The sequence below is a fragment of the Austrofundulus limnaeus genome, unplaced genomic scaffold (genome assembly GCF_001266775.1).
Source record: "Austrofundulus limnaeus strain Quisiro unplaced genomic scaffold, Austrofundulus_limnaeus-1.0 Scaffold44, whole genome shotgun sequence".
Taxonomy (NCBI): domain Eukaryota; kingdom Metazoa; phylum Chordata; class Actinopteri; order Cyprinodontiformes; family Rivulidae; genus Austrofundulus; species Austrofundulus limnaeus.
This window is the reverse complement of record NW_013952446.1, coordinates 926,356-945,301: the sequence shown is the minus strand read 5'-3', so window position 1 is coordinate 945,301 and position 18,946 is coordinate 926,356. Positions and strand designations below refer to the sequence as shown.

Sequence of the window (18,946 nt, the reverse complement as noted above, 5' to 3'; positions counted from 1 at the left end):
GAAAAAAATCATGATTTCCGCCCCTTTTTCTCAAAAAAATAAATTCAATCAAAAAAATCCTCAATTTACAACGTACAAAAAAATGTAAAGAAAAAAAAAGGTTTCATTCCTTCTTGAGTAACAATTCATGCCTTATACCCATACATATTTCTCCCAACAAATTTACCTTTATCAACACATTGATCTGGCATTTTTAACGTCATCTTCCAGATTATTCCATAATTTAATTCCCTGGACTGAGGAACTCCATTCCTTCAAACTGGTTCTAACTTTAGGCTGTAATGACTGTAGTCAGTAGTAGTGACTGTAATGTTTTCTGGTAATAGTTCTTAGAGCTCTTTTCTGTAAAATAAAAATAGGATTTGTTATTGTTTTACACGCTTTTCCCCAAACGTCAACACGATAAATTAAGTGTGGAACAATTATTGCATTATACAACATAAATAATGCTTTATCATTAAATAGTCCTTTACTTTGTATAATACTGCAATGGATTTGGCTGTTTTTGTTCTTAAATGATTTATGTGCGATCTCCATGTTAGTCCATCGTCAATGATGACACCCAGAAACTTCACCACATTGACTCTACAGATCTCGACACATCTTTATTTGCATCCTGAATAAATTTAAGACCTAACAGTCTTTTTCTTCATATTTCTTTATAATGCTTTACAAAATCCATGTTTGTAACTTCTCCATCTGCTTTAGGTCCACAGGTCAGACTGTAAAAAGGCAGACGCAGAACCTGCGTGTCGAGTACTACGTGACCCGCGATTTCCAGTCCGAGTTTAAATACTCAGCTCTGCAACAGATTGAGAAAAATGTCGAAGAGGATTATGTGACTAATGTTAGAAACAACTGCTGGAAAGAGAGGCAGACAAGTGAGTTAATATGGATAAGTGATGTTTTGTATGACACATTTGTTCATCAGCGCTCACATTGTTCCTCTGCTCGTTTTCTCCAGAAACAGACCTACTTTATGCTGCGAAGGTATACAGGGACGACCGAATGCGTAAGAAGGCAGAACTCATGACCATGGATAACTGCAAAGAGCTGGACAGACTAAATAACCTCTTCAGAGGCGGATAAATAAGAATAATTTTAGAATATGTAAATATGAATAGATGTCTATGTTCTTTTTTTGTAAAGAGAGAGATTTTACATTAGGAGAAAAGTCTTAAAAAGAAACTGGCCCTGTTTAGGTTTGAAAAAATCCTTCATATCTTCCTAACAAACTACTCTTCTTCCTCACTGAATCACCGTGTTGCATTGTAACGAACCAGTCCACTCGCTGTTGGATCGTTCCAGGGGTTCCTTCAGTTTTTTTTATGTTTCTTTTTTTGTGATTTTCTGGAAAATAAGGAGGACAAGAACACTTGATTGTAAAGACGGCTTTTCGCAGTTTGTGAGAACTAAAAGGGGACTTCTGCGCAAAACAATTCAACAAACAGAAGAGTTTGCTTGTTCGTGCAGAATCAGGAGGAATTCAGCAGGTTTATCTGGAGCCCGTCTTCCAGTCAAATCTGTCTCATGAAAGAACAAAAGGACGTTTTAGCTTCCTCCTCACCCTCCACTTGAAGATCATTCCTTCAGAAGAAACGTTCTCCTGCATAATGTGAAACTGGCTGGGACTAAACAGACAATGAAGCTTTTATTCATAAATGGTTGTACATTTTCATTTTTGAATGTTTAAAGTTAATGCACTTATTTAAGTAACTATAGATGAAAGAAGTTTCCTCTTCAGTGCTCGCCTAATCATTTAAATAAAGTAAAATTGGTACCATACACTGAAATCAGCTGTCTCTGAATTGGATTTTGCTCAAATTACAGCAAGTGAAAATGATTTGTGTTTTGATTTAATGACACGGATTTTGTGCTGCTATTGAAGTGAAGATATTTTTGAAGTTGAGCCATTTGGATGTTTCTTTTGGTGAAGGCTTCTTAGATGAGCTGTTTGAATGAGTGAATGAATGAAGGGATTATTATTATTAAGCACCACTTCAGTCAAACAGATCTTTTAGGACACATTGTTTTAAGAGGACCAAGCTTATTCACAAAGTATTGTACACCAGTTTAAATTACCTTTGGTTTCAGGGAGTTAAAGTGCTTGAAACTAATTACATTTTTCAAATCAGTTTTATTTTGGAGGCATTTATTTTCAAGTAAAAATTTACAATGCTGCAGGGACAAATAAAAAACCTTACCTGCTTCAAAATCTCATTTATATAGCATATAGAACAACTTTGGTCTTTGGTCAAACTGCTAAATGTGAAAGCAACGAATTACAATAGTCTGTATTTAAAACAATAATAATAGTAAATAATAATAATAATAATAATAATAATAAATAGTAATAAACAGGACCTAAATCTCCACTGAATTTTACAAAAGAAGATTAGGGCCACAGAAAAAAATAATCCCCTAAATTCTGAGTTTAAATTCAAAATTTAGAGGACTACTTTTTCTCGCAATATGACCCTAATCCTCTTCCGTAGAATATGCACAAATCAATATATATGTGGGATTGTCTGAAACGTGTGACCTCCCGATGAATTCTGGGTAATGTAGTCTTTAGAGTGGCACCCATGTGGCATCACATTTAATGTTTTTAAAATTAAAATGATTGTTTTGAACTTTTGGACGCTTTATACAATAATTTATTACATTTTGCAGACATGTTCAGAGTCGATTGCAAAGCATGACATCATTCTTTTGGGAGTCACGTGACAGCGTCCAACCCGGAAGCAGTGTTGCAGAGAAACTTCACCGATGTTGTTTTGGAAATGAGATGATTAAGGAGTGAAGCGTTGAGATGCCAACAAGACCCAGAATTAAGGAATAGCTCGGTCAACGTAAGACGATGTGTAGGACAACTGTACTCTCCGGCAGCTGCGGTTGTTTTTATCTGTTTTGTTTGCTTTGTTGTGGATTCCTCCCAAATGTTTGTGCTTGTAAACACGAGCCAGAGACCCCAGACTGGAGGATGACTCTGAAAACTATCCGGAACGGAATCCATAAAATCGATACTTACCTGAATGCAGCACTGGACCTGTTCGGTGGCGATGACGGATTGTGTCATTATAAATGCAGTGATGGTGAGTTTGTAAATAGAGTAATATTCAAACATTTGTTTGTCATAGCAGTAGGCAGCAACAAAAAGAGCACAAATCACAAATTGGTAAAATACTGAAATGCTACAAATTGACACAATAAGTCTCATTCAGTTATCTCCAGAGAAAGTGGTATCCTAACACCTGCTCTTGCTTTGCAGGATACAAGCCAGTGCCTCGTCCTGGGTACAAAAACCCTCCACCCAATGGATGTGGCTCTCCGCTCTTTGGGTTTCAGGTAATCTGGTACAGTTTTAGAAACGTTTGTGTGAGAACCTAAATACTTTCTAAAGAGGTGGAGTAATGTCGGGCTATCACCTGGCTGCCAAGTGGCTCAACAAGAACAAGCAAAACAAGTTACTGGAAATGCTTTTCCAGTTGGTCACTAATGTTGCAGCCTTACATGGAACCAACACATCTAAACCCTTATCCTTAGACGTAGAGGTTTGATCAGTTTGCTGGTTTATGCCAGATATAAATAAATATAATGTGTATTAATATTTTTGTAATGTCTGCTGTAGTGGTTGTGCTTGCAAAGGTTAGTGTTTTCTGAGATAATATTTATTACTTGTTCGACGATGAGATGTTTTTTTCCCAAACCACCAAACTGTAACAGTGTTGTTACTGTACCTCTAGTTTGATATAGGTATCCCATCAATGACCAAGTGCTGTAACCAGCATGACCGCTGCTACGACACCTGCGGCCGTGAGAAGCATGAGTGTGACGAGCAGTTCCAGGAATGCCTCGAGACCATCTGCAGAAATGTACAGAAGACTCTGGGATTGCACCAGTCTGTCCAAGGTTCGAAACAGATTCACGCTATTCAGACGGACGTTGTCTTTAAAGCTGTGACATCAAAATTAGTATTTATAAATGCTTTTTATAAATACTATAATACTATATTTAGAATTATTAAAGCAGAAATCCCTAACAGCCCGTTAAGTAACAAATAGACCATTCTCATCTTCAGGTAACATGAAACTCCTTATACCTTCAAGGAATACTCTCAGGACAATAGCTGTAATACCTATTTTGTCCAGTAGGTGGAACCCTACCACATGTTATCTGTGTAACTCAAACAAGAGTCAACCTGTTTTAGTAAAACCTTTTTATATTTATTTCATTGTTAAGATGCACTAATAATGTGTTGGAGGTTTAATCACACCTGTCTAATTGAGATTAAACTGTCTCAGCATTCACAAAGTGTACACCAAGACTTGTATGCAAACAGGTCTACTCTGATCTGTTATGTGTTACAGTACACGCAGAATTATTATGATTTAACCAAAGTTAAAGTTTCACCTTTTTCATGTTTGCTCATGTACTTCTCTGTCTTCCTGTCTGAACAGCGTGCGAGTCAGCGGTGACGCTGCTGTTTGACGCCGTCATGCATCTAGGGTGTAAGCCGTACCTGGACAGTCAGCGGGAGTCGTGCGTGTGCCAGTACGAAATGAAGAGAGAGCTGTGACGCCGCGCAGCAGAAACACAGACTGTGCAGCGAACACATACAGAAACTGCTGCAGCATCAGAAAGGCTGCAAATAACATTTGTTTTTAACACTACTAGGTTTACTCAGGGATGGAGCTACATTTGCTGGACTCTTAACTGTGCTCATAAAAAGCCTTTCATCAGAGTTTTAAAATCTATCTGTAAAAGTGAAATGAGTCTGTTGGACAGCTATAATATGTTCTGTTAACTGATTATTTATGCAGTGAATACTTTTTAATGTGAATGTCTTTTCTTGAACTAAAAACTCGTGCTTTAGGACCCAATATAGACAGGTTTTTAAATGATGTTTTATGGTTTTCAAAATGTATTTATTTAAAAGGAAAGTGCTCCTTAAATAATAATTAAAGAGTATAAATGCACAAGATTTGGCACAACAGCTAAGTTTTATCTATTGTGCAAATAAGCAGGTAAAAATGTTTTTTAAGGTCATATTTTGCACCAAAAGGGGAAACGCTAATATTGCCTAAATGTGTATGGGGGTGTGTGCTCATTTCTCCACACTACTGAATGGATTTTGATTCAAACTAAGTAAACATTAAATTAACATTAAAACTGCTAAAGGTTTATAGTCAGAACCATTCAGAATGGCTGCCATAGGTAATCAGCCTTAGGTAGCACTAAAGTGACTCGAACTTGGTCAAGTTTACCAATACTGAGATAAAACTGGATGTGTTGGTTGCAAATAACTCACGATTTTTTTATATGTTTTTAAATTGAACGTGGATCTGTTTTGTTAAGATTAATCATTATGCAGGTAAATGAATTTATGAATACAGAAATGTCCAAAATGTCAGTCTGAGCCACCAATCTAATAGATTATAGGAGGTCTGCAGCTCAACAAAATAATGTTTACTGTTTATTGTACTTTTGTGCTTCTGTTCCGTTTAAACATATTTGTTGTAAAAGTAACTTCTTCAAAATTAAAAATAAATAATTATGTTGTTGGTAGTAGTAGCTGCTTTTCTAATAAGAATCAATTTATTAGGATCCACAAGCACCCTTTTCTTCTTACAAATTAATTTTACTGACAAAAGATGCACCTTGTGTTGATTCAGCACCTGGTAAATTATGTGAATTATTTTAGGGGATTACTAATGAAAATGTTTTGCTTGTGTCGTTGTTGTGAAAAATGTCCCATTAAAAAAAAATCAAATTAATATTGTGCATAATGTATTAATTTCTACTTTAAATATTTTTGACTAGGAGAGGAAACTAGTTAGCATTTAAAGCTTGAAGAAATGAAACGTTTTACATCAGCTGTAAAGTTCAAGTTCAGGCTGCTTTGCAGAGCCAAAGTTCCGGTTTGATTTTACAGAGCTCACTTCCGGGTTTTCATAGTTATTCATTATTATTTAACAATTTTTCATTATATTAAGGGAACCAAAACTAAAGTGATTCTGTCTAATTATGACTTAGAATGGAAAAAATGAAGAAAAACACTTTATAAGACATCCGCTTCCGTTCAAAGATTTTGCTCTTTGAAGGACAATAATGAAACCCAATCATTTCGCTTTTGTTTTGTCATTTTAACCAATCAAATTTTGAGGGCGGGGCCACAGTGACTATTTGGAATCGTCTCATTGGATTTCAATGTTTTCCGTGAAAATGTCGAACAAGGCGGAGGGCAGTGGTGGAGGTAACTTTTTTACATATATTTGGGATTTAAAACACTGTTAAAACCCGGAATTTATTGTAGTATTTGATTTCAGAAAAAAACAGTACAACGTAGCTTTAGTTTTTGGAAGTTAATTAGCTTGCACATCTGTAAAACATTATGTCCTCACATTTTCGTTGTTCCAGTTATGCAAAAGTACAGGTTTTTTTTAATTTATTTTATTATTTTCTATAGTTTAACCGAATTTACTCATGAAACGTGTTTTAAACAAATTGCTGTGTTTTCTCCCCACCAAACCAGGAAGTGTGGCTCATGACAGCAGACCAGCCACCGACTCTACAGGTAAGAAAACTTTAAACACTTTGTGCTTTCTGCTAAACAAAAGTGAAACGAATAAGTTAAAACAGAGTGTTCATCAAAATATAATCAGTCTGTTACTGAGTACCATATAGACGAGATAAAATCCCACTCTGTTATTGATTTATGTATTTATTTTGTCATAATGTCTAGTTTGAAAAGAAAGCAGAACATGTTGGCACACCTCTTGGTAATAAAACTGTAAAAACATACCTTTTTTATAGAGGTGTTTTTTAATCTTGATTTGCAAAATTCAGATTTCTCATGAATCATGAATGAGTGTCAGTGTACCATGATACACAGGACAATCAGTTCACTTTTCAATGAAAAAGATGTTTATCCGCTGACATGAAGAAGAAAGAGGAAAAACTGGAAAAACCACAATGGCAGGAAAATGCTGGGGGCAGTTCAGTAAGGAAGAAGGAAAAGTGTTAAAACTTGTGCTTAAAGTGCTTTTGACAACAGTTTTACTGTCAGTCAATGTAAAGTTTGATGCATTTGTAACTGTTTTATGCTCTGCACAGGGGACCTGACCGAAACAGATGCTTTTGTCAAAAGGTAAATGTTTTTTTTATTATTATATTTTTTTCCCCCAATCAGCTTCATCTTCCTGACATCTAGAACATAAAAACACTTTATTTATATTTGGCAAAATGAGTTGCATTGAGGTACCTTTCAATATTATTGGTTATTATTATTTTATTTTTGATATTCGTCTGAAAATTTTCAAAACGATTTGTAGAAATTTGAACAATCATCACTTGGTCCGGCATCAAGTTAATTTTGTTTACAAGAATGCCAGTTTGAAAACTGATTTTTATTGGTCCAGTAATTTCATTAGTAATTCCAGCCCAGTATTTAATAAGGAGAAGTCCCAAACTTCACAATGACACCAAATATTACATGAAGAGATTTCATATTCTGACAGCCAGCAGAGAAAAAAACAATAAAAAAAGTTGAAACAATTTGAATGAAATAGATTATTTATGAAAACAGACCTTTTAGAAAAGTATATTTATATGATTATGTTCTTTTAGTTACTTGGATTGTTAGACGGTGTCTTAAAGTCAATCTCAATTACGAGAAAAAACAATTTTTGTTCACTTGTTTTGCCTGTGCGCATCCCGACTTATTTTTCCACTCACGTATTCCTCGTCATTTCAAACCAGCTCTTTCGATGTGGATCCCACAGAGGAGTACAAGATGGGCCGCAAACGTCGAGGCCTTGCCCTCATTTTTAACCAGGAGCGCTTCTTCTGGCGCCTGGGATTAGGCGACAGACACGGAACCAATGCCGACAGCTACAACTTGGAGAGAAGGTAAAGCCTCGCACTGTTTTGAGAGGATCTGCTGTACGTTACTTCTTTATGTCTTATTTCACTACTACTAGTTTAACTCTTTCATTAGACTGCTGGAGCTGAACTTTGAAATCAGAAGTTTTGACAACTACAAAATGGTGGAGATTCTGGATAAAATCTATGAAGGTACCCTCATTAGTTTGAAAAAAAAAGTTACATTCCTTTTTTTGTTCCCTTGCGTATGCAAAAATAACTGTCAAATTCAAAACATGCTTTTGCTTGTGCATTAAAGCTTTTACAATATGCTCTTGCAGCTGCCCAAGAAGACCATTCAGATTCTGACTGCTTTCTGCTCGCCTTCCTGAGCCACGGAGAGGATGATCACGTTTTCGCCTACGATGGCAAGATCAGCCTCCAGGACATAACGTCCTTGTTCAAAGGGGATAAGTGTAGGACCCTTGTTGGAAAACCAAAGATTTTTATTATCCAGGTAACATGCTGTCTAATTTGCTTTCTTACAAACTACAAATAAAAAAAAAACCCTCATTCGAACTGAACATGTCTGTAGGCATGCCGTGGGGATAAACACGACGTGCCGGTGACTCCACACGATACTGTGGACAATGACCTACGGACAAATGAAGTGGTGGTGGACGCCAGCGCCGTCCACACCTTGCCCGCTGGTGCTGATTTCATCATGTGCTACTCTGTGGCTGAGGGTAAGTTGTTTAGGTCAGAAATCAAAATCACGAATCAAACCAACATTTAGCTTTGTGTCGTTAAAACAGCATCATTTCGTTTGTTTCGAATACTTGGAGAACGTTTTGGTTCTTCTGTCTTTGTGATCGCAGACACTCTTTGATGCTGAAATCTGAACTCGGTGTAGGATATACCATCACTTTACGGACTCCGTCCTTCTTTTTCATTGAAAATATATCTGTTTTTAATGCCACTGGTGGTGTTTGTCCTGCTGCATTATAAAAGTAAAAGCAGTCAGACACCCGATGCGATCAAACACCTTCCCTCACTGCTGACATTACATGATGGATAAGTATCCCTTTGTGTTTCTCAGCATCATTAGTCTCGACCAAACTCCCAACTTCATTTGCTGAAATGTAGCCCCAAACCTGCAAGGACCCTCCCAACAGGCTTCAGATTTCCCTTCATATATTCAACAATATCTAACCGTACAGCCAAATATTTCAAAGTTTGACCATTTTGGGTCTACACCTCTCTTGCTTTTTGCCTGTAGCCTACTTCTTATGTTTTTGGAAGCACTTAAGTCACTAGTTTCTGTCTAAGATTGGGATTTTGGGTTACAATTCCCTCTTAATAGCCACTTTCAGTGTTGTTTTCGATGACGATGACGAAATATTTTCGTTGACGCCCCCTTTTTTCATGACGATAATGAGACGGTAACGAAATAAACATAGCTCTTTGATGACTAAGACGTGACGAAACGTGTGTTTTTGTTGACGAGACGAGACTGGACGAAAATGTTAGTCGGTGGTCTGTCAATCATTTAGAATGCAGAGTGGAGGGAGGGACAGCAGCGCTGTCACGTGCGCACACACGGCAGCACAGAACATTTCCTCCTGTTCTCTCACAGCCTGCGCCGCTTCGCAAAAAAAAAGTCTGTCCGTCACCTGTAGCTTAACCAGGGAGTAACGTCTCCACCATTAAAAGCTGGCGCAGGTCCATTCTGAGCTCAGCTGTTTATGTTCATGACAAAAGTAAAACTCTTTTATTAATTATTTTTTTGCAGGGGGAGTTAGCAACTGCGCATGTCAATGCTTCTGTTCTGAATAAAAGCCTGGTGCATGTAAACACTCGTTTGCACAAGTTTAATAGTCTCCTAACTAAGTTTAGGACTGCATGATGTCAGTTTTTATAAATAAGATGCATCTTCATCGTCCTGGCTGACAAGTTTGAGTTGAACACACTGTAAAAAATGAAATGTTGGATTTACTTAACCATGCTATGTGACCTGGTTCCACTTAACTGAGTTGAGTAAATTCAAAGCAATATACCAGTTTTTTAGCCAAAGAACATGAGTATATTGCTTTGAATTTACTCAACTCAGTTAAGTGGAACCAGGTAACATAACATGGTTAAGTAAATCCAACATTTCATTTTTAGAGTGCATGTGTGTTCCCCTTTATTGCTTATAATATTGGATATGTGTATTGTGTATGTTGGACATTTTTAGAGTAACACAAATTCACACATGTTAACACAAATTAATTTGTAAAGACTAATATGTTGTCTTTTTTTTAAACTAAAAACTAAATATTTTTTTAACGTTTTTGTCGACTAAAACTGGACTAAAATCATTAAATATAGAAATAACTAAAACTAAGAAGTATTTTTGTTCAAAAGACTAAGACTAAAATTAAAATGGCAGTCAAAAACAACACTGGCCACTTCTAACCCTAACTTCCTGGACAGTAGGTGGGTGTAGCTTAGTCTTAACTTTCAGTTCTGAGCTGATGGCACTGTGGTCACCTGATTTCAAAAAAGGAAGTAAGCAGAATATGAATTGCAATAATATTTCTTAGTTGACCATCTTTTTATTTTTTTTAAACTTCAGCAGCCAGTGTTGAAACTCTAATCTGGTTTGAACCCTTTGCCTCCGAGATCGAGGTTTACCTGTAACAACTGTTGCTGTGTTGAATGCAAAGGATAGTCACAACAAATATTTTTTTAATTCTAGTTCTTTACATCTTAACCCTCTGTAATGATCCGCTTTACTCTTCATCTAATTATTATTATTTTTCCCCCCCCACAAGGTTACTACTCCCACAGGGAGACTGTAAATGGCACCTGGTACATCCAGGACCTGTGTGAGTTGCTTAAGAAGTACGGGACTACCCTAGAATTCACAGAGTTGCTCACGCTGGTCAACAGAAAAGTGTCCATGAGGAAAGTTGGGAACAGCAACGACCGCAGCGCAATCGGGAAGAAGCAGGTGCCGTGCTTTGCTTCCATGCTCACTAAGAAACTCTATTTCAGACCAAAGAAGTAACACTGTAGGACCGCAGTAGTTCACTTTGTTTTATTTCTATCTTTTAAAAGAGGAATCTAATACTGTTTGGGTAAAGGGAAATGACTGTTTTTTTTCCTGTTCATGCATATGCAGTGAATGATCTTTTCATTAATTTTAAGAATTCAAGTGAAATGATTCCAAAATACAGCTTGTATTATCATTAGCTTCGACTGCATCATAGCGGATGCATTGTTTTTTAGTTTTTTCGTCAATCAAAATGTTTTAAATATTCAAAAAAAAAGTTTTGCAACGGATTTATCATGTTCACATTACATCTCTCTTTTGTTTACGACTGTATCGTCGCAAATGATGCTCATTAGTTAAAAAAAATGTTGAAAGAGCCAAGACAGCACACTGGTTTTACACACAGAAGCTGACACTTTCAGGGATTTGTTTTTCTCTTTTTGTCTAGAAAAAGTAGTTTTTGTCTGAGCTAGATGATTTTCTCTCATATTGTGTTAGCCATGGAAAACTTGGAGGTTTTTGTTTTTCTTTCCAAGCACTTCAGACACATGCTGTGCCTTCAAACTCACCTCTTCTAAAAAGGGAAATGTTTGTGCTTGTGGTATGTTTAATGATGCACGTTTGCACGTAAAGTAAGAAACTCTTCAGAAAGGAGAGTGATAAATGTGACCCATCATATCAAAATGAGGATTAATCAAATTTGGTCAAAATGACCTAATTGCGTTTTCAGATCCCTGGCTTTAAAAGCTACATTTTGATACCTGGATCATTTTGATATCAGAAGCTTATCCATGGCTATGGCTTAATTTGTCTTATTGGTTACTATAATAAATTACTGTTCGGTCTGAATCCTAATTTTATGTAAATGTATTGAGTTTTTGATGTCAATACAAAACGAGGAAACCTAAAATAGTATTTGTATGTTAAGATTTCCCAGTTGGAAAGAAATAAAAATATTGCGAGCTCACAGGGAAAAATTCAAAATTTGAAAGCGTTTTTCCTCCAAAAGGTTTTTGTTGCTACTGCTCAAATAAAATGCTTCAAAACAGTTTTAAAGATTATATTTCAGACAGTTCATTCAAATGATACATTGACAAGGCATTAATTCATTATATTTTGACGAAATGCAATTTTTGCACATGTTTAAATCAAAACCCTTTATCTACTTATTTCTCCAGATTCCACTTTTGGATTTAATCCTCGTTTCGATGTGATAGGTCACACATTTTTTAGTTGTACTGTGAACCTAAATGGCTTCACATGATCTCTTAAGTATTCCTACCAGTCACCACCGATGCTGTATTTTTGTCAGATTATAAGATTTCTGCACAATTGTAGCTTTTTAACTGCTAGTCTGATTTAGGTTTTTAAATAAATAAATTTTCTAATGGGAAATAAAGACTGAGTCTTCTTTGTGTTTTGAAATTGTTACTGTAGTTAGTTTAATTTAGCTTTTGCCTGCTACTAATGAATACAATCAAAACATGAATATTTTATAAAAAAAGTTATTGAACAGACGGAGACAAATTCAGGAAATGCAAAGTTTATCAGTGTCTGTATTATTGAAGGATACAATATGGCATTATCAAGAATGTAATGACCCAAGAAAATATGGATACCAAGGTAAAAAGGTGGCCTTATCAAAATAAAACAGATATTTTTGCAGCGATTTTAGTTAAAGTGAGTTATGTTCTTAGTTTGGCATCGTCTATGGCTTTGGTTGAATTTGTTCCATTGGTAGCTGAAGATGATTTGGATTCCTTAGACGTCTCAAATCCTCCTCCACCTGAACAGACAAAGAACAATCCCAATTGTCCAATTGGATTTTTTAGAAAGCAGTGGATCATTTATAACAAGTCACTTCAAGTAGAACAAATCAACCAACCTGTGTCAGTTCATCCTTCAGTTTATTGTATTCTTCCACATTGAAACTCTTCTTTCTGGCCGCTTTATAAAAGTAACGCAGAAACTGTCTGTCTTGGGCATCTGGGTACACGTAATCCTGTGGGAACGAGAAGTATTACAGGGGGAAAGGTGCGCAGCCGTTTCTGTTCAAAATCAGACATTTTGAGAAATGTTCAACATAAAACTTAGAAGAATCCCATCTTTTACTAGAAAAAGTACTGAATGTGTCTCTATTTAAGGGCTAAAAGCCTAACACTTGAACGTACAGAAGTCTAACGTTAAAACCTGTAATAACCAGTTTTCATTCAAGCCAGTTCTTGTGTTTAATTCTGAAACATTCCAAGTTTACGAGCCAAACTACTAGTTATGTAAAAGAAAAGCTTTCCAGTCAAAATGTACTGTTTTGTAAAGATTTACTTCCCTTCAGCCTCTAAATATTACCCCTCTGTACATAAAAATATTTTACCACGCTGGACCAATTTTTTATTTGTCAATCATTTAGAAGTTTTTATTCGTTTTTACAGTGGATTCGCTAGTTTTTATTAGTGATTGCATTTTTAATGCTTAGCTTAGTTATTAGTTCTAGTATTAGGGTTTTTTTAACCATTTAAATAAACATATTTGCCAATGCATCCTCAAGCTTGTGACTTCGAATTAACTAACCAGCAGCTATTTGGTCTCCAGCGAAAGCAGCCAATTATAGCAACACCTTCCTAAAATAACTGCGTAACTCAATTTTGCCAACTAAGGACTTGGGCGATTATTTTAGTACAATAATAGCTGTCTCCAACCCGGTGCTACCTGTTTGTTTTTCCACGGGAGCTACTGAGAGAAGGTAGCGTGTCAAGATAGTCATAGTTGTCTTGTGTGAGCTTGATTCATGCAGTTTTTCCCTTGAGAAGTATTCCACCTCTTTTATCACTTATTTCCACTACAAGACACTTGCTTTTATTTTTCTCGCAGTCGTATTCAAAGAAATCCCAAAAAAGGACGTTGCCGCTTTCTCCCAACTTTTGTTGTCGTCATTTGGCAGACGATGCTGAGCAGCAGCAGACCGTAAACAAGTGTTACGGACTATGAGGCGCCGTAAGCCGCCCACAGCTAATGTGAAACGAATCAATTTGAAAATAAATAATGATTTGTTTAATCAGTTCACACAGCTCAAAATAAATTGACAAACACTAAAACTAAGGATATCATATCTATAATTTTAGTTAGTTTTGTAAAAAGATAATAATGATAATGATGATGACGATAATGATGACAATAATAATAATGATAACAATAATAATGATGATGACAATAACAATAATAATGATGATGACAATAACAATAATAATGACGATAATAATAATAATGACAATAATAATAATAATAAGAAGAAGAACAACAACAACAACAATTATTTAATTTGTAACACACTTTTCATTAACAAAAATCCCAAAGTGCTACAAACATCAAGTGGCTATATATATAAAAAATAAAATAAAATAAAAGACTTCCAAGCTCTGTTAAAAGTTATACAGTTTTAGTTAGTTATCGTTTTTTTTCATCTTATTACAGTTTTTATTTATTTTAGTTAACTAAAATGTTTTTTTTCAACTTCAGTTTTTGTTATTTAGTTAGTTTTAGTTAACTATAATAACCCTGCTTTCAACCTGAGGTAACTATCACAGAGTCAAGAGAGCAAAGCTTAAATCTTGCCTGTTTGGTGAGGACATAATAGGCGAAGGCTCCCATGCTGGTAGCGTACGTGATGAAGTAGGTGACGGGCTCCATGACGTCCCACGAATACACCCACCAGGTGAGCCAGGCCAGGGCGCCACCCTGCACCGACAGCAGGGCCACGCCGGTCCACAGAACCCTGGAGGTGTGAAACTCAGCTGTTCGGGACAGCTGCGCCTTCGCCTGAAAGAGACGCACAGCGAGGCGGTAAAAGCCTAAATTTCTTTTCGGCGCGCGTACAAGTGCTCGGCTAAACCTACGACCTTTTCGAGAGGCGACAGCTCCTGTTTGAGGTCGTCCAGTTTCTCCAGCAGCTGCCTCTCCTTCAGCAGATGGTGCTCAGGCTGGTGGAGCGCCGTGTGCAGCAGGTGCACCACGTGTTTCATATCATCCAGCTCTTTGGCATGCTCGCTGGACGGACACACGGCTACAGAGGACACGGCAAGGTGGAGAAAGATGAAGATAGCAAACATTAAAGTTCCTGTGACATGTATATACTTCAAATACAAAAAGTCAAAGAAAGCATCTTTATACTTAAGAAAATTGCTCTAATACACATGATTTTACCCATTTTGTCACATAATTGGCCTATTTTCTTTTGAATTTGTCTCAGCCAAAGTAAGACAGGAAGTGACATCAAAGGGGAACTCATTACAAAAATGAAATATTTGGTCTTTGTGTATTAAAACAATATCATTTAAATTTTAACTCTTCTTCATCTCTCTTTGATCGTGACTCAAAGTAATGTAAAAAAATCAGATTCTTCTCTGCAGTCTGTGTTGTTAGCCATTGTAGCAATGCTCTGTTTACATGCAGACGTTCCCCTTTGACATCACTTCCTGTTACGTCACATGCAGATATCTCAACAACTGTTCACCTCAGCAGCGTGACATTTGTTTTGCAATGTGTTATCAATGTTATCTTTACAAAAATGCATTCCTATTTATCTAAAAAAAAAATTGGATGTCACAGGCACTTCAACCAGAAGGCCTACATGTAACAAAGCAGCAGAGTAATGTGTCGTACTCTTTTCAGGAGCTCGGACGTCATAAACGGCGTTGTTAATGACGAGCTGGAAGTCCTTGCCCAGCAGGCTGTCGATGAGTGTGCTGCCGGCAACGCGGTCTCCATCTGTTCATAAAAACACACGTTTTCATTACTGACTTGCATTTCTTTACAGCTGTAGTTCAAATCCACTCAGCGCATGATAAACCTTTCTCCACATTGTATTTGGTTTGTTCATGTGGGCAGCTTCAAAGTTCAGTCATGCTTCAAGGTGTGGCTTCTGTCTCGGTCCGCACCCTCTTTGTCTATAAAGACAAAACTAGGTTTCTCTGTGGACAGAGACTATTGGGTTTCAGCAGTTTTCAGTTCATGGAAAGCCTGAGCTCTGGTGGTGATTTTGTTAAATGCCTCTCAGTCGGAAATAGGTTGTGTGTCTAATGATGGAATTTGGTGTGAAATTCAACATGTTTTTTCAGCAGCACTTGTTGTGCAGTTTGATGCATTTTGTACCCATAAGGATACAACAACATACAAGTTACATACAACTTAAAAGCCTTTAAAACTGGGAAATATAATATAGAATATAAACTGGGTTTTGAGAAGTTTTCATGTTGAATTTGTTCAATTTATGATTTGTGCAACCAGAGGTTTAGTGGTAAAAATAGTCTCGGTCACAAGCTTGATTTTTTTTAATCTGAGCAAACGATCTGAATAGAAAGCCTTCATTTCATAACCTTCAGGCTGTTTAAAAACTTGCAGGATGTTTCCCCAATTTCGCTGCAGACACGAAAGTAAGAAACTAGTCTGTAACGGTTAAAATGGTGACAGACAACCCAGACCAAGTCCGCCTGCGGCGTTTCATCAAACCCGGTGCTTTAAACGAGACACGAGCAGGCTTGTACCTTTAGAAAAAACAGATGCATCAGCTCCACTGTCCTCCCTCTTCAGCTCAGCGATCAGGTCTCCCACAGTCATCATCATGGGTCTGAGAAAGAACAGGCACTTCTCGTTCCTGGAGGGCAGCGGCACCTCGAGAACCAGGCGGCCATTTTTGTACTTCAACGAGACGTCTGCAACACAGCGAGTGGTGGGTCTGCAGTTTGCAGAGACTCTGAACCAAACTCGTATTTAGCGGGAGAAATGTAACCACACACGTAGTGACGGCCTCTTACCACCAGATGGGGCTGATGTGCTGTAGAAACAAGCTTGGCAATTTCTGAGCCGTGAATGCCTCAGATTAACCTGAGAAAGAGAAAGACAATAAATAAATAAATGGAGTTTACACAATTTGTTCTTTGTGTTATCAAACACACCACTCCCTTAGAAAGCAATCTTATCACAGGATATCAGCAAGTAAACATCAACCTGAAAACAGCGACAGTCTGTCAATAAACCATTTCAGCTGAGTTTCCTGCTTGTTTTTTCCTCCTTTACTGTGAAATCGGAGCAGTTAGTAATACCGATGATTCTCATTTAAAAGGCGCTCCTGTTCGCCGATGCATTACCCTTTCATTAGTTTCAGGTGCCTGAACTGAATGCTTGATAAAACACCCGTGTGTTTCTCAACCAAAGGCCGCCCTACAAATCCTTTAGTGTCTCCTACACTCCTGATAACAGACAGGGCATCGATAAGAAGGGAGTACTTCCATGTATACGTCCTGTGAGTTGCTATTCAGTGTGTGTAGTCATTGCAGTTAAAATGCAAACTCATTTCTTTACCCCACTGAGTTCTGCTTTAGGAGTCCAACTTCTGTGTCGAGTCCCAAACACGTGACTGCACTCAGAAAAGTCACCTCTTGTCATTAAACCTGTGAAGTCAAGCTAGCACAAACACGTCCAATGAAATAACACCTTGAATGATGAACAAACATCTCTCACCACCTGCCAGGCAAAGGTTTTACACAAAGATTTGTAATCGTATGTTTGAGGACGACTGCCTACAACATGTTTTAGCCTTAAATCAAAAACCGACAGAGTTGTATGTGTTTGCTATGGTCTGCGGTGGCCATCTTGAAGCAGTTAATGAGTTGTAGGGATTCATTCATTCATGAAAACTCTGCCACTACTTTGATATTTTACTAACAAACGTACACCTTGGTGGTGATACTGCGTAATAAAATCACAAAGCAAAAAAACAAATCCCTGTATCTCATGGCTGAAAGTAATTGGTTGCTCCAATTTATTCAAAGTTACATTGAAGTTGGCCTTCACTGTGTGTCTTCAGTCAGAAACCCCATATCCAATTGACAGTCAGTGATAAGGGTTGACTTTATCGCCCATCCTTTACCAGCTCAGAGTTTCTTCAATCAATATTACATTAAAGAGGACCGAGGGAGCTGTCCGTGTCATTTCATAGGTGGAGGAAAGAAACAAAGCTTGAAGCAAAGTAATAAGAGCGTGGGCCAGTTAAAGCTGTCTTCCGGGGTGTTAACAAGAAAGCAGCTCAGGGGCTTTAACAATAAAACTGTAAGCTGAAACAACCATCCTAAAAACACTGCCAAGGTTGGAACTAGAAGTCAGAACTAAAAGAAATCATATAAATAAAAACATATTTATCAGGCACTATAAAAGGTGTTAAGCTTGATAAAATGGTGGTTCCAACATTTTATTTATGTATTTATTTATCCTAGTGGGGTTGAGCGGAGCCCTGTGACGGACTTGCGACCTGTCCAGGATGTACCCCGACCCTCGCACAACGATTGCTGGATATGGGCACCAGTGATTACCCCCGTCCAGTGGATTGCTGCCGTCTATAAACAACTCCAGTTTTAAAAATCCAATTGCAGTTTTTATATCAACACCACAAATTTGCATGCCGCTGTTAATTTTACATTACACGGGTATTTTATCAGTAACATGATACTACTGCTGGAGGTTCCCCCACGCTTAACCGGAAGTGTCACAGCTAGCTCCTGCTGCAGCTGGCATGTTAAAAAATAAAAACAAAACAAACAAATAAATAAACAAACTCTTTGATTTTTTTTTAAATTGAAGATGTTTAGATGGCTGCCGTGCACTTTGTTCTCGTCTCCACTCAGACTAGCCATTAGCTTGTCACTCTCTAATCTGAGGTCATTTAAGGAGACGTCTGCAACCGTTTGAATATTACCGGTAATTGCCCACAGACTTTCTACAACATAACGTCATTTTAAAAGACTAAAACAATTTCTTTAATTAAGATTTGTATTGATAGAGTTTTATTGGATTTATTAAACTTCTTAAGGTGTTTCAAATAAAGTCTTGAGGTACGTGACAAATTTATTATTCATCATGGCGTGTCCACAGACTGTTTTAAGCAGAGCTAGTAAGACAAAACACTTCTGTGTTTTGTCTTTTACTATTATTCACATATTAAACCCCAGCAACAAGTGTTTTGATTGGTTCCTATGCCTATGACAAACCATATAACTG

The 18,946-nt window shown here is 37.2% G+C and overlaps 4 protein-coding genes across 5 annotated transcripts in view; 3 read left to right on the top strand and 1 right to left on the bottom strand.

The window, feature by feature from the left end:
- Positions 1–1,793, top strand: part of dnajb14 (DnaJ heat shock protein family (Hsp40) member B14) — an 8,456-nt gene extending 6,663 nt beyond the window's left edge. Inside the window, exons 7-8 of the mRNA XM_014007764.1 lie at positions 709–881; positions 965–1,793. Of these exons, the coding sequence (XP_013863218.1) occupies positions 709–881; positions 965–1,089 (298 nt within the window). The 3' untranslated portion in view covers positions 1,090–1,793. The remainder of the gene's footprint in view (positions 1–708; positions 882–964) is intronic.
- Positions 1,794–2,742: 949 nt separating this feature from the next.
- On the top strand, positions 2,743–5,777 carry pla2g12a (phospholipase A2, group XIIA). Its single transcript, XM_014007765.1, has 4 exons — positions 2,743–3,095; positions 3,272–3,348; positions 3,747–3,912; positions 4,461–5,777. The coding sequence occupies exons 1-4, from the start codon at positions 2,861–2,863 to the stop codon at positions 4,577–4,579; spliced, it is 597 nt and encodes a 198-aa protein (XP_013863219.1). The 5' UTR covers positions 2,743–2,860; the 3' UTR covers positions 4,580–5,777.
- Positions 5,778–6,224: 447 nt separating this feature from the next.
- On the top strand, positions 6,225–11,987 carry LOC106517068 (caspase-6). Its single transcript, XM_014007763.1, has 8 exons — positions 6,225–6,256; positions 6,536–6,577; positions 7,117–7,150; positions 7,762–7,911; positions 8,000–8,076; positions 8,205–8,380; positions 8,459–8,609; positions 10,680–11,987. Exons 1-8 carry the CDS (start codon positions 6,226–6,228, stop codon positions 10,913–10,915), a joined length of 897 nt encoding a protein of 298 aa, XP_013863217.1. The 5' UTR covers position 6,225; the 3' UTR covers positions 10,916–11,987.
- Positions 11,988–12,427: 440 nt separating this feature from the next.
- Positions 12,428–18,946, bottom strand: part of LOC106517067 (mitochondrial calcium uniporter dominant negative subunit beta) — a 22,481-nt gene continuing 15,962 nt past the window's right edge. For both annotated transcript variants that reach the window (XM_014007761.1, XM_014007762.1), the window contains exons 3-9: positions 16,708–16,777; positions 16,438–16,605; positions 15,557–15,661; positions 14,794–14,957; positions 14,510–14,713; positions 12,786–12,902; positions 12,428–12,686 (exon numbers count right to left, since the gene is read on the bottom strand). In XM_014007761.1, the coding sequence (XP_013863215.1) occupies positions 12,609–12,686; positions 12,786–12,902; positions 14,510–14,713; positions 14,794–14,957; positions 15,557–15,661; positions 16,438–16,605; positions 16,708–16,777 (906 nt within the window). In that variant the 3' untranslated portion in view covers positions 12,428–12,608. The remainder of the gene's footprint in view (positions 12,687–12,785; positions 12,903–14,509; positions 14,714–14,793; positions 14,958–15,556; positions 15,662–16,437; positions 16,606–16,707; positions 16,778–18,946) is intronic.